This window comes from Penicillium brevicompactum (assembly GCF_028827555.1).
Source record: "Penicillium brevicompactum strain IBT 35665 chromosome Unknown utg000001l_segment0_segment0, whole genome shotgun sequence".
In the NCBI taxonomy this organism is placed as follows: Eukaryota; Fungi; Ascomycota; class Eurotiomycetes; order Eurotiales; family Aspergillaceae; genus Penicillium; species Penicillium brevicompactum.
The window spans coordinates 7,188,316-7,202,626 of NW_026623203.1; the positions used below are offsets into that span (position 1 = coordinate 7,188,316).

At 51.6% G+C, this 14,311-nt stretch overlaps 6 protein-coding genes across 6 annotated transcripts; 3 read left to right on the plus strand and 3 right to left on the minus strand.

The window, feature by feature from the left end:
- Positions 1 to 520: 520 nt before the first annotated feature.
- On the plus strand, positions 521 to 3,320 carry N7506_002318 (putative translation elongation factor EF-1 subunit; the record flags this gene model as incomplete). The annotated part of the gene is made up of 5 exons (XM_056951614.1): positions 521 to 752; positions 840 to 887; positions 1,102 to 1,824; positions 1,875 to 2,057; positions 2,113 to 3,320. 5 exons carry the CDS (start codon positions 521 to 523, stop codon positions 3,318 to 3,320), a joined length of 2,394 nt encoding a protein of 797 aa, XP_056817529.1.
- Positions 3,321 to 4,345: 1,025 nt separating this feature from the next.
- bipA (Hsp70 family ATPase KAR2) lies at positions 4,346 to 6,563 on the plus strand (the record flags this gene model as incomplete). Its single annotated transcript, XM_056951615.1, has 3 exons — positions 4,346 to 4,527; positions 4,592 to 4,756; positions 4,814 to 6,563. The coding sequence occupies 3 exons, from the start codon at positions 4,346 to 4,348 to the stop codon at positions 6,561 to 6,563; spliced, it is 2,097 nt and encodes a 698-aa protein (XP_056817530.1).
- A 265-nt stretch (positions 6,564 to 6,828) lies between these two features.
- Positions 6,829 to 7,455, minus strand: N7506_002320 (DUF967 domain protein; the record flags this gene model as incomplete). Its single annotated transcript, XM_056951616.1, has 2 exons — positions 6,829 to 7,383; positions 7,429 to 7,455. 2 exons carry the CDS (start codon positions 7,453 to 7,455, stop codon positions 6,829 to 6,831), a joined length of 582 nt encoding a protein of 193 aa, XP_056817531.1.
- A 380-nt stretch (positions 7,456 to 7,835) lies between these two features.
- Positions 7,836 to 9,545, plus strand: N7506_002321 (putative C6 transcription factor; the record flags this gene model as incomplete). Its single annotated transcript, XM_056951617.1, has 3 exons — positions 7,836 to 8,608; positions 8,656 to 9,103; positions 9,150 to 9,545. The coding sequence occupies 3 exons, from the start codon at positions 7,836 to 7,838 to the stop codon at positions 9,543 to 9,545; spliced, it is 1,617 nt and encodes a 538-aa protein (XP_056817532.1).
- A 4-nt stretch (positions 9,546 to 9,549) lies between these two features.
- N7506_002322 (zinc-dependent alcohol dehydrogenase) lies at positions 9,550 to 10,784 on the minus strand (the record flags this gene model as incomplete). Its single annotated transcript, XM_056951618.1, has 5 exons — positions 9,550 to 9,735; positions 9,816 to 10,033; positions 10,080 to 10,158; positions 10,212 to 10,585; positions 10,634 to 10,784. 5 exons carry the CDS (start codon positions 10,782 to 10,784, stop codon positions 9,550 to 9,552), a joined length of 1,008 nt encoding a protein of 335 aa, XP_056817533.1.
- Positions 10,785 to 11,487: 703 nt separating this feature from the next.
- On the minus strand, positions 11,488 to 12,840 carry N7506_002323 (uncharacterized protein; the record flags this gene model as incomplete). The annotated part of the gene is made up of 4 exons (XM_056951619.1): positions 11,488 to 11,952; positions 12,007 to 12,220; positions 12,300 to 12,586; positions 12,682 to 12,840. The coding sequence occupies 4 exons, from the start codon at positions 12,838 to 12,840 to the stop codon at positions 11,488 to 11,490; spliced, it is 1,125 nt and encodes a 374-aa protein (XP_056817534.1).
- Between the last annotated feature and the right edge of the window lie 1,471 nt (positions 12,841 to 14,311).

Here is a 14,311-nt window from a genome sequence, read left to right on the forward strand (position 1 = left end):
ATCGAAATCAACGTGTACACAGTCATGCAAACAGTGTTAACAGCAAAAAAAAAAAAATTGAATATCGTGTATGCTCCAACATGCGAAGCCTTGGAATCCCAATTCAGAGTGGGGTATGACGTGTGGGTTTGACGGTCCAGGGACAACTACAGCGGCCAGAAAGATGTATTGATTACTGCCGGCAGGTGGCATTCCTTGACTGCCCCGTGCAGCTAATCACGTGTGAACGATATGGCGGTGACCAGGGCGGTGAATAGCAATTCGGACAATTTGGAGCTTCGTCTTCATGGCCGCTAGCTAGATCCATAGACCACAACAATCCCACTTTCATATCTCGTCTTCCCGGCCCAACGTCAATTGGAAAGCCAAAGCTCCTTGAGGCTCAGCAAGATAATTAACATCTCCTCTCATCCCCCATTTCTACATAGATTGTACAGAAACGATCTTGCTCAATTGTCCGCTCCCTGTCCTCTACGCCAAATACCCCCCTCCCCCCCGCCTGCTTTGTGACAACGCCATCATGTCACGACACCGCGTGAAGGATGTTGGCTACGACGACGAAGACTACTATTCCGATGATGGGTACGCATCACCTGATCCCGAAGAACAGGAATTCTTGCAGCAGTGTACTACAGCTGTTTTGCAACAGCTTAGTGCGGGGCAACCCTCGGTGACTGCTACGAAAGAGGAGGTTCAAGAAGCATTGTGGCATTACTACAACGATATCGAAAAATCGACCAATTACTTGCGAGGTATATATTTCCTACACACTTTCAATCACCTGGGCATACCGTTTGTTCTTGGTAGAATGTCCCGCTAACGCAAGGTGCTACCTATAGGCAAGAAGCAGAAGGAGGTTACAAAGCAAAAGCCGAAGGCTCAAGCAGGTAAGATGCGTTCTTTGAAATTTCAAAATTATGAGGTGTTATGGCTGGGCTTTGGCCCGAGCAATCAAACCACTCGCTGTGGGAGAAGTCGCGAATCAAAAAGGTGTGTAAATGTGTAGCTTTGTGAGAAGCGTTCCGATCCTTTTTATGCATCGCGAGACTAGAAACTGACGGCATCTGCAAAGTTTGAACAATGTTCTAACAGGCCTTCCAGTACCAGCGTTCCCTGCTCCACCTTCCACAGCAGCACATTTCTCGGCTGCTGATTTCTTCCGCGACTGTCCCTGGCTCAATGTCCCCGCTCACCGAAAGGCGGAAATTCTCATTGAGCCTCTATATCCTCGTCTTGGTCTTCTTGGAGGTGCACCCGAGGGTGGCGGAAAGCTCTCGAAGCTGGCGGCTTTAGCTGCAGCTCGGAAGAAGAAAGAGAGTGGCACGCCTGAGGCCTCAAACCCTCCGACTCCCCAATCCGGACGGTCTGAGGCAGCGTCAGCTGACCCCCGAGGAACACCGCAGTCCCTCCGCGAGAGACTTGCAGCCAGTGGAAGGTCAACACCAAAGCCCTCCGAAGACTCTGGATCTTCTGGCCGTCCAGCCAAACCGGCTCCAGCCCCGTCCCCTCCATCAACCCAAAAGGCACCCAACTCCGAAGCCAGGAAACCCTTTGTGCCTGAAGTATCGACACCAACCTCGCCATCTGCCAATGAGCCCCAAGAAGCAGATTGCCAGCAGCCAGTGCCGAGTATTCGTGCCTCGCCCTCCACATTTGCTAGTGCGATTGTTGGCACTTCTGGGCCTACAATCGCCGAGCCCAGCCATTTACACTCAAGTGGAACAGATATTTTGAAGATATATGGACAGGATAACGCTGAACCCTTTGACTTTGCAGCACCAAGCCCCGACGATGTCGTTCTCAATGCACAGAACACAGCGAAAGGTTTGGCTATCCGCAGGAAAGCTTAAAGGCACCCGCCTAATGCTATTTAGGGCTCAAGTCGAAATCAGCTGCATCAAAGTCAGCTACTGACAAGAAAGGTCAATCTGATGTGGCCAGTGGAATGAAAGACCTTTCAGTCGAAGATAAAGTAACGGTCAAAAGCAAGAACCTTGATGTTCTTGCAGAGTACAAGAAGTCGACGCGCAAGAAGTCCGCGAACTTTGTGGTTATTGGTCAGTCTATGCTTGTCTGCGAGAAACAAACGAGCTCAAACTGATTGTAATTCAGGACATGTGGATGCCGGAAAGAGTACTCTGATGGGACGGTTGTTGGCGGATCAAGGTGCCATCGACCAACGAACGCTAGAAAAGTACCGGCGTGATGCGGATAAGATCGGGAAAGGATCCTTCGCTTTGGCTTGGGTCCTGGACCAAGGGACAGAGGAGAGAGAGCGAGGTGTCACGATAGACATCGCTACGAATCAGTTTGAGACTGAAAAGACTGCCTTTACTATTGTCGATGCGCCAGGCCACCGTGACTTTGTTCCAAACATGATCGCGGGTGCCAGTCAGGCAGACTTTGCCGTCCTGGTCATCGACTCTAGTGTGGGCAAATTTGAGTCAGGGTTGAAGGGGCAAACCAAGGAACATGCTCTGCTGGTGCGCAGTATGGGTGTCCAGAAGGTCGTTGTGGCTGTGAACAAGATGGACGCAGTGCAGTGGGATCATGAACGTTTTGAGGAGATTGAACAACAGATTTCCTCTTTCCTGACGACTGCCGGCTTCCAAGAGAGCAATATCACTTTTGTGCCATGCTCTGGAGTCCTGGGAGACAACATCTCTCGGCGTAGTGAAGATCCCCACGCCTCTTGGTACACCGGCCGCACTCTGATTGAAGAGCTGGAGACATCAGAGCCATATACTCATGCGCTCGAGAAACCCTTGCGCATGACGATTGGTGATGTCTTCCGCGGCGGCGTCCAGAACCCACTCTCAATCTCTGGTCGTCTCGATGCGGGCAGTGTACAAGTTGGTGATCAAATCCTCACCATGCCCAGTGGCGAAACAGCACTGGTTCGCAACATCGAAGTCGACAACCAGCCAAGTGATTGGGCGGTTGCAGGCCAAAACGTGGTCCTCCACATCGCCAACATCGACCCGATCCATCTTCGCTCTGGCGACGTTGTCTGCCGCCCCTCGTCTCCTATCCCCACTATCACCACCTTCACCACCAAGGTCTTGGCATTTGAACACCTCATGCCCATGCAGGTGGATGTGCACCGTGGACGTCTTCATGTTCCCGGTCGTATCAGCAAGCTGGTAGCTTCTCTCGACAAGGCCACCGGAGAGGCCCTGAAGAAGCGACCCAAAATCGTTGGTCCGGGTACAGTGGCGCGCATTGTGGTCGAAATGGATCAAGCCGTGCCTCTGGAAGCGCCGACGAGAATTGTTTTGCGTGCGGGAGGCTCAACCGTGGCTGCCGGCTTACTGGAGTGAGAGGGTGAATGAACCATGCAATCCTTTGTTCTATAGACAGCGGGTCATCTCTCGTCATGTGCTCGAGTGTAAGGAGTAAAGTTGAGTGGTAAAAAAGAAAAATAAGATCTCAGCACGCTCAATGGAGCTGCATCGCATACATCACTACGGAGTACTCCGTACTACAGTAAGAAGGTCTACTTCTCCGTGTCCCGATTTGGGATGATCTGCAAGACCACGATATTGCGAGTACTCCGTACTCCGTACCCATTCCACCAATTATTGAAACCTAGGTCAATTCTGGCATTATCGATGAAGTGTCGAGTACAGAGTACGGAATATAAACTCAAAGTGCATTCCATATGAGTAGTGACGTTAGGGGAGGGGACCCATCCGGGGACCCTGTGCCCCTGCCCGGGCGATCTCCGGGTGTTCTTGAGCCTCCCTACGAGGATGCCGTTGCAGTACGATGTAGATCAACTACGGCGTCAAATACATGCCACATATGCGGAAAGGAAATGTCACACCAATTGGTCCAAAAAGGAATCATCTAACGCCATTTACCGTGGAATCAGGACAGATCTTCAATAATACAATATTGAGTCAGAGAGCAGTCGGGTCCTGAAGCACGCAGTCCAGCGACTTGGCCCCTTCCAGCAAGTTCGACAAATTTGGCGCACGCTGATTGGTGGACATTCTGTGGAAGACCCCTGCCGCTAGTCCTTACTGAGAGGCGGTGTGGGTCACTGGTGGTGGATCCACTGCAGAAATTAGGCCGACCAATCAGAGCGCGATAAGTGACCTGATCTGTGTGGAAGAGGCCAGCATGGCCGCTGGCCCCGGTTCGCGTACAAGTAGTCTCTCTCTCTTCAATTCTTCTTCAACCATTCTCTCACTCACTTCGCCCCGGGCCCCTCTCCCGTACATCGACTAATAGAAGGGTTATTAGAGACACACCTCGTGTTCCTCTAATAAAGTGCGACAAAGCTAAGCTTCTTTGTCTACGCATTGATTTGATTTGATTCGACATATACACACACTTCACAATGGCTCGCGTATCCGCACGCGATGGCGCGTCCAAGCCTTTCGCCTGGACCACCATCTTCTACTTGCTCTTCGTTCTCGTGGCCCCTCTGGCCTTCTTTGGAAACACTGCCCACGCCCAGGAGGAGACCTCCCCTGAGAGCTATGGCAACGTTATTGGTATCGATTTGGGAACCACCTACTCGTATGTCTTTGGATTCCGGTGCTTGAGAAGAACTCGATGGACAACTGGCTAACCTCAATTGCAGTTGTGTCGGTGTGATGCAGAACGGAAAGGTTGAGATTCTCGTCAACGACCAAGGAAACCGTATCACTCCCTCCTACGTTGCCTTCACCGATGAGGAGCGCCTCGTCGGTGACGCCGCCAAGAACCAATACGCCGCCAACCCCGAGCGCACCGTCTTCGACGTTAAGTAAGATTTACTCCCCCCGGTGTCCAGGGATCGCCACTAATCAACTGTTTTTTTTAGGCGTATGATCGGTCGCAAGTACGAGGACAAGGACATCCAGAAGGACATCAAGAACTACCCCTTCAAGGTTGTCAAGAAGGATGGCAAGCCCCTTGTCCAGGTTGACGTCAACCAGTCCCCCAAGACCTTCACTCCGGAGGAGGTGTCCGCCATGATTCTCGGTAAGATGAAGGACATTGCCGAGGGCTACCTTGGTAACACCGTCACCCACGCCGTTGTCACCGTTCCCGCCTACTTCAGCGACGCTCAGCGTCAGGCCACCAAGGACGCCGGTACCATCGCCGGATTGAATGTTCTCCGTGTTGTCAACGAGCCCACCGCCGCCGCTATCGCCTACGGTCTTGACAAGACCGGTGACGAGCGCCAGGTCATTGTCTACGATCTTGGTGGTGGTACTTTCGATGTCTCCCTTCTGTCTATTGACAACGGCGTCTTCGAGGTTCTGGCTACCGCTGGTGACACTCACCTTGGTGGCGAGGACTTCGACCACCGTGTCATGGAGTACTTCGTTAAGCAGTACAACAAGAAGAACAACACCGATATCAAGAAGGATCTCAAGGCTATGGGTAAGCTCAAGCGTGAGGTTGAGAAGGCCAAGCGCACTCTGTCTTCCCAGATGTCCACCCGCATTGAAATCGAAGCCTTCCACAACGGCGAGGACTTCTCCGAGACCCTTACCCGCGCCAAGTTCGAAGAGCTGAACGTCGATCTGTTCAAGAAGACCCTCAAGCCTGTTGAGCAGGTTCTGAAGGACGCCAAGGTCAAGAAGTCCGAGGTTGATGACATCGTTCTTGTTGGTGGTTCTACCCGCATTCCCAAGGTCCAGGCTCTTCTCGAGGAGTTCTTTGCTGGCAAGAAGGCTAGCAAGGGTATCAACCCCGATGAGGCTGTTGCCTTCGGTGCCGCCGTTCAGGGTGGTGTTCTTTCCGGCGATGACTCCATGGTCGACGTTGTTCTCATGGATGTTAACCCCCTCACTCTCGGTATCGAGACCACTGGCGGTGTGATGACCAAGCTCATTCCCCGTAACACTGTCATCCCTACCCGCAAGTCCCAGATCTTCTCCACTGCGGCCGACAACCAGCCCACCGTCTTGATCCAGGTGTTCGAGGGTGAGCGCACCATGACCAAGGACAACAACATGCTCGGCAAGTTCGAGTTGACCAACATTCCTCCCGCGCCCCGTGGTGTTCCCCAGATTGAGGTCGCTTTCGACCTCGATGCCAATGGTATTCTCAAGGTCAGCGCCTCCGACAAGGGTACCGGTAAGGCCGAGTCCATCACCATCACCAACGACAAGGGCCGCCTTTCTGAGGAAGAAATTGCCCGCATGGTCCAGGAGGCCGAGGAGTACGCCGAGGAGGACAAGGCCCTCAAGGGCAAGATCGAGGCCCGTAACGGTCTTGAGAACTACGCCTTCAGCCTGAAGAACCAGGTCAACGACGAGAACGGTCTTGGTGGCCAGATCGACGAGGATGACAAGCAGGCCATCGTCGATGCCGTCAAGGAGGTCACCGACTGGCTCGAGGACAACGCTGCCACTGCCTCCCTCGAGGACTTCGAGGAGCAGAAGGAGCAGCTCTCTGGAGTTGCCTACCCCATCACCAGCAAGCTCTACGGCTCCGCCACTCCCCCGAGGATGATGACGAGCCCCTCGACCACGACGAATTGTAAAATTACTTTTGAGGCATTATTCATGGAGTTCCACTTTTTTTCCCTGCTTGAGTCACTTGTCTTGAATCTACACTAGGCTTTATTCCTGTCTCTTTACTTTAGGCTTGGTGGTACACACCAGCTCTGAATACAATACAATGATACCTTGCACTTGGTCCAATTCAGCACATAGCGTTTGTATACACTCCGTATGCAAGTCGATGAACTTAGTAGACTCATGTTGATCCTCCAGGTTCTGGTAACCTCTATGTGACCTCCAGGGCTAAGTCTTTTCTTGGCGTTCAATAGATGCATTCTAATTTTAATTGTCTATACTTCATATGCTACCTGTGCATAAAAATCTAGTTCTGCTTGGCAACGATCTCCTTAATAGTCTCCGCCACAACCTGATGATCATCCTCCTGCTTCAGGCCACTGACAACAACAACAGCAACGATACCCTCAACGCCAGTCACGCGAATCGGATACCCACCACCGTGGATAGCATACTCATCCGCAACAGCACCACCATTAGCACTAGCAACAGCGTACTTCTTCACGAACGCAGCCTCAATCTGGTCCGCCGAAGCGCCAGCACTCAATCCGCCCACGGTCTTCTGTCTCATCGCCCAACTGGACAGTCCCCAGCGGAGCACAGTGTTCCGCTTACGACGCACCCAGTTCTCGTTATCGGAAATCGTGCCGCTCTCTGTGGCAGATTGGAATAACACGTGTGGTGGGAGGCCGCCGGATGTCGCGGTGGCGAGCGCAATGTTGATCAGAGCGGGCTTGCGCTGTCCGTCGGGGAGAGAGAGAATTCGCTCTCGCAGGGCATTACCGAGAGTCCAGGCGGTGTCTGCTGTGAAGGTGCGGAAGGTCTGCTCGGCGCTGGTTTCTTGCGCGGCGAGGACGGCGGCCTGGGATGTGTGAGCTTATTCTGCTGAGCGATTGGCAGGACTTACGTCTGTGCTAGGGTTGGCGAGAGACATGATTTATCGAGGGAATTTGGGAATTGTGAATTGGGGAAGAATTGGACAGAATTGGGAGGGGATGTCGACGGGTTCATATACAAGTGGGGACAGCTTATAGAAGGAGGGGGTGGACCTTCCCTACCTTCAACCGCTGACGTCGGCAGTCATGCTCCGCTTGTCCACTTGTCGTTGGTCATTAATATCGGAAGCAATATCGGAAGCTGAGTCCCGACTCATCTCAAACTATACAAGCATGAGAGCTGGATGACAATGGACTCGCTGACATGCAGAGATCGGCAGATCCCCGATCCTCTGCCCCAAACTCCGACGTCTCCGCATTAAGTGCGGTACATGCAAGCACTTCGTGAACCCCCTCATCAGAGTCATCACTCTAACCCATGCCCCCAAAACGAGCCTGTGATCTCTGCATCTCCCGCAAAGTGAAGTGCAATGGCAACTTGCCTTGCGACACCTGCCGTGGGGCAATCAGAAAGGTACAATGCACGTACTTGAGACCCGCGCGTAGGCGGGGCCCGAAGTCTCGGCGAAAAAGCCAAGAAGATGCAGAAGCTCCAGTGCCGCGAGCCGACGACAGTCAACATGTCTCGGAATGTGAGCCCTTGACATCGGCAGGTAATGCACCCATTGAATCAAATGGTGCACCCAGCACACTACGCATTCCGAAGGCGATCCTGGCATCAGTCATTCAGCTTTACCAAAGATACTCATACAGTGTCTGGCCTGTAATCGATGCAGAAGCTCTAGTCTCCAAAATCAAGGATATAGATCCTGAAAGAGTCGATCACGATGCACAGAATACTTCCTGTCTCGCCACTGCTCTCTGTGCTGCGACAATGGCTCAATTGCAACTCGGTCCCCAGGTAACCGGATCCTGCACACTGGATAGCACACAGATGGTACAGGCCTGCCTCCGAATGCGCACCAAATGCCATGACCACGGAGAACACATGGATATCCGTAGCATTTTGGCCTCTTTCTTCTTGCATGTATATCATGCGAAGATCAACCAGCGGAACTCGGCAATGATGTATATCCAAGAGGCATTGTCCGGGGCCCGAGTTCTGCGACTAGATGAACTGGCTTGTCCAATACATGATGATATAATCCCCAACACGACCTTGGTCTTCCCTTTGCTTTGGGTGTCAGAGAGGTAGGTTCAAACGCTCGCCTTGCAGAATTGCTGGTAACCGGCTGTAGAGGGTATGCTTTACACCTGGGTCTTTCGCCTTCATATAATAAGCCTCTTTCAATCGCCAGCCTAGAGACCAACAATCATGCCGACATTGAAGCTCGAGGCCTGCTCGAACTTGCAAAGCTTTTCGTTGCATTTGATCGCATCTCAGTGCGCCGCAGATCGTCAACCAAAATCACGAGCGTGCTTGATCTGACAGATACGGAAGAGGAGCTATCTTCTTTGTGTTTTGGAATGGCGGGTCACGTCTCAGCCAGAACCGCTGATTATCACATCACACGGCAGTGGATGAGAACTATTATCTGGCAAGAGGCGCTGTCGATGGGACTGCTGTCATCTTCCGCTCGTGGCACCATTCTGACGTTTTTGTTCCCGGCGCGAGTTGGCCGTGACCTATTGGCATCGCTGAGATGTTTTTGCGAGGCAGATTTGCTCCCTCTCGGAAGAGATCAGGTTGGTGAAATCTAGCGGGCAAAGATCAAGTGAGCTAACAATCTAGTTGTTGAAATGTTTTGAGGTCGCCAATTCGCTGGCAGATACGGTTCTATTGAACTTGTCGCGGACGAATTCGCGACTTGAACTTGGACCGCAGGACTTCTTGCATGCCCTTTATCAGAAGATTGATCCGTTCCTCAACCAGGACAACGTGATGAAGTCAATGCTCCGCGCAAAAACCGCAGAGGCTCTCATCACCGCTCCTGCTAGAATGCTGTCAGTAGAAGCGCTTGGCTTGGAGACAGGCTCAGCTGGAAACGCGCTCGTAACCACCGAGCCTGAAGGCACTACAGAATGTGAAGACCTGCGAGGACAAGATGAATTGCTAGACAACTTTGATTGGCTACCACTACCAGATCAGCAGGAATCCTGCATGTCAGCCTCGCGAGGACCCTACTGACACATCATTTTGTGAGCTGGAGAACGATGCGGCCAGCAATATCACCTCTCTCCATCTCCTTGTACACCTGCGGTAGATCCTTGAACGGGCGGACTTTGATGACAGGTTTCACTATTCCGCGTCGAACGAGATCGACGGCCTCCATGCATTCCTTCAATGATCCAACCAGGTTTCCCGTGATTCGAAGACCCTTGATCACAATAGTGCAGATTGGGGTCTCGAGACAAGGTCGGCCGGGGGAATCCCAACACAGCTGAGAGTGCCACCAACCCGCAGCATGTCACAGGCATGGGCAAATGCCTTCGCATTGCCTGCTGTCACAATGGCTGCATGCGCACCCAGTCCTGTAATTTCTTGGACTCTTTTGACTGGATCCTCCATAGCAAAGTCAATGTATTCCTGTGCGCCCAGGCCTTTCACAAAATCTCCTTTGCCCGGGCCAGTATCAACACAAATAACGAGAGCCCCCTGTGCCCTTGCATATTGCACTTCAGAATGTTAGTAGACTGCAAGTCCTTCCTCGTGGAAACATACCAGCCAGATGTCCAAGACCACCTCCCGCTCCAACCACCACTAACCAGCTCCCAGGGCGAACATTCGCATTCAACACAGCCTGATCAAATGTCAATACAAGAACGAAGCCATCACCACCAAGTCCAAACTCACCTTATAAGCCGTCAATCCCGCACAAAGCACAGGTCCCATAACCTTCGGATCAACATCATCCGGCAAAAGCGTCAAATAGTCCGCATCAAGCGCAATATACTGCTGAAAGCTCCCATCTTCATGATGCAGGTGGTTCGTGCTCGCCACGCAATACTGCTCCGTACCAGCAAGACAAAACTCGCACCGTCGACAAATACGACTCGAGAATCGAATTCCGACAAGTCCGCCAACCTTCAGACCAGCCCCATGCTCGATATCCGGGCCCAGAGCGATGATCCGACCGATTCCTTCGTGGCCACCGACGTGAGGTAACTTGATCTTTGTTATAGGATTGCCGTCTGGTCCGGCTGCGGTGCCGGATTTAGTGTGCAGATCTGGGACATCGTTAGATTGGATACTTTCTTCAGGGAAAATTGACGCACCGCTTTGGCAGACTCCCGTGTAGAGAACCTGTGCGAGGACTTCGTTGCGGCCTGGTGTTGGGACTGGATAGTCTGTTTTGAACTCGACTTCGCCGCCGAGGTCGCGGACTAGGGCGACTGTTTGGGTTGTTGGGATGTAGATTGAGCCCATTTTCGATATAATTCTGGTTGGGAGAGGGAGGTGCTGGGAAACTGAGTATCGATGCCCAGTTGCAGAGGATGGATTTGAAAAGATGTCGGAATAGCTGAATTTATATCCAAATCATGGGCTGTCGTACTCGTCGGAAGACATGCTACGACATGCATAGTATCTCTCAGGTCAATTCTCCGAGCTCATCCCATAGAACGTGGGATTCCCTGGTTCTGACACGGTATGTGTGCTTTGATTCGTTGATGCACAGAGTCAACACAGAGGACAGACGTAGATCCAAGCGTCCAACTGCAGATGCGGATGCTAATAGGTCCAGACTCAGAATAAGATCAGCATATAGCAAATGATCTCTAGCTCAGCAGGCTAGATAGTGGCCGTCGCACGGTCGATATGCCAATTCTCCGAGCCAATTCTCCGCGATGGTGCATTGACTGCAGATCATCTACGGAGTATACAGCCATTCGGCGCGGAAAGCATTTTGTCGTAGCTCGTTTATTGAGAAGCCTATCAAAACTATGTGTATTTTTGTGCTTTTGAATTTTGCTTCTCACCTCCTGAGCCTTTTTCAAGTTCCTGGCAAATAGATATCAAGCGTCGTAAATCCAGCCCACCCATTCCCCGGTGGAAGATCCATTCAATAACACAAAAGTTCCATCCCCATCACTGGAAACGCCATTTTTGTTTAACACCACGCCAGGACGGCTCAGGTGTTAGCTTCGATATAAATCTTCCGCAGAGGGATATTAGGAATTTGCTCATTTATCGGCTGAATTTGCTCGAGGCTCGAAACAGGGCTAGGGTCGTTGCGTGGATCACTGATTCTCTTCAAGCCTTCCGTGGAAGCATTAGCTTCATCTCGAGGCTTGGGTGTCTCGGAAGCAACATGGATCTCCTCGTCGATTCGGATATGGTCGACGTGCATTGTCGTTCCGGGCTTGGTCGGGGTGGTGGGAGTGGCGGTGCAGGAATAAGCGAATCCTGGTGATCCTGCCGATTCGATATCTCCGCGGATTCGGTATCGACGAGGGCTATTGGCTGGTGTTGTGTTGGGAGTGCCGAAGATTCCGTTGCCTTTCTTTTGCATCCAGTGCCTGCGCATGGTGTCGAGGGCGGTCTTGAAATCATCTAGAACGATTGCGTCGCAGAGACATTTAAAGACGAAAGAAAGCTGAATAAGGATTAGTTTAAAGGGAGTGAAACGGGGGATGTGGCTTCGATTTACCTTCCAGAAGGGCTCGACGCCTGTTGGAAGGATGCTGGGGAAGGCGTTCAGAACGCTGCAGGTGTCGATAATGATGAAGACGATTGAGAGGATCATTGAAGCGAGCATAATGCCGAAGCGAGGACTGATATGGATGATCTCCCACAGGCCAAAATTGTAATCACGCTTGATGGCCCAGAACAAGCTGATTGTGGTAAAAATCCACCACGGGTCACTGTCGAAGATGTTAGGAACTGCCCTCTTTGGTGTCGGATCAAACGATTGTGCGAGGAAGACCGATGGAACAAACTTACCGAAACAGTGGCTCCAGAGGCCGAGTTTTCAAGAAGATCGTGTTGATGTTGTTAAAGTAGGTGAAGTTGGCATAAATCTCCAGTACCCAGTAGGGCCAACAGAGCATGACAGTGATGATGTAGATGCGCGAGACTCTGCGAGACAGAAAAGGGCGATTCTTCATCCAGGCGACGACGTTGTGGAGAGCCCAGCTGATGTTGAGACCGATAGCAGTGACACTGAGATACCAACCATAAGCAGGCGGGTTGGGGAATATGAAAGTACCGTGAGCCATAGCCAGGACCAGCTGCAACCGGTCAGTATAAAATCTTCCGAGCTCATGCAGCTCTAGGCTGCATGCTGCAGGCCGCAGGATGCAGGTGGATGTGAGCTTTGGCGTACCTCAAGTACAATGACCTTGTGAAGCAAGATCCTTTTTCTCATATTGGCAATGGCCATAGCAGCCATTATGAGCAAGCTGCCGACCATGAAGCCCTGACCCCAGGCCTCAAGAATCAACGCATTGGGCTCGGTAGGTTTTCCAACGTGAGAAGAAGACATCGTGGGCAATATCCATACGAAAGCAACACAATGAGAGAAAGCAATTGGAGAGAAACAGAGAGGGAGAGAGGTGGAAAGGTTGAAAGCAGCAAAAGGCAGAAGAGATCGCAGTAGCAGAGAGCAAGTCGAGAAAGAAAACGAAAGGCGCTTCGCAGGCCCAGGAATCACAAAAAGAGCCGTGGTCTCATTGCTATCTTGTCGCACACACGCGACATTATTAGGGTTGGACACTGGACACTACCCGGCCATCGAGTTGAATCTCAGCGAACGTAGGATGGATATAGGGAATGAACAAAACAAACAGCAGTTTTATTTAGTCAGGTCAGTGCCAAAAAAAATAATAAAAAAAGCAATTTACCGAGTCGGACGCCACTAAGTAGTCGCCTAACGTCGTTGGCTCGGCGAGGTCTTGGTACGAGGCCCTACAGGGGTCCAAGTGGGGGAAGGGGAGTTTCGAGAGAACGCGACGCGTGGAGAGGACCGGAGTGCTGCTTTATAACATCTAGCACGAGAATACATGCTCTGGCCAGGTATCTCGTGTTTTCCTGAGGTCTAGGGTCCCGAGTCGATCTATCGCGCCGTTATAGATCCCACGAGATGGATGTCCGTGCCTTTGGGGACACGGAGGTGGCGCTGCTCTGGGTCGGTTTGGGGTGTCTCTTTATTTTCTTTATTCTTTTCAACATGTCTCTTTGGTAGGAAAAAGCAAACGGACATGATGCTATTACAGGATCAAAGAAATCCAAACACTCGAGCCGAAGCAGGGATCCGACCTCAATTTCAGTGCTCGCGCTAGTCTCCACAGACGCGGTGCAGGTCTGGGGAAGTGGGCCGCGGTCGGCTGGATTGTCTGTTCTTTGAACACATCCCAACGGGATTGTCTTGGAAAGGTTAATAAACTTGTCGTTACGCAGTATGGGGAAAAGAGATTTGAGGTCTAATTCACCCGGACACGGAGTCTGGGCGAGATCTGAGCTGGACGATCCAACACCCCCTTTTCCGTGTTTTCATGACAATACCACATTGTCCTTGTCCGACTTGAGTCACGAATGGTGACCTTGTTGAGTTCTCCGTGCGATCGAAGGGCCTAGGAACGATGGAAAGTTATCCGATGAGATCCGTGGGATGGCCTAACCATTTCCACCAATCCACGACTTTCCCTGGGCAGAATTGATTTGAAAATCTGCCCACTGCTTTTCCTCTATTTTAATTCCATATTCCTCTTCTCTTATATTGGTTGAATAGGCCGCATTTCCTTTCTCTGCCTCAGGCACGACATGAGATGAAATTGAAACGGCAATCGGCAAGCTGAAACCCAAGCCGAAACCCCAGAGGATATATGAATCCGAAGATGGGTGCAGATCTCAGGGCACAAAAACTCTCTCATGTCCTTTGGACCAGTGTAAAACGGTTATCGAGGGTATTCGTGGGTATTTAATCTCCCAAGTCCGTGATCGGCATGACGATCAAG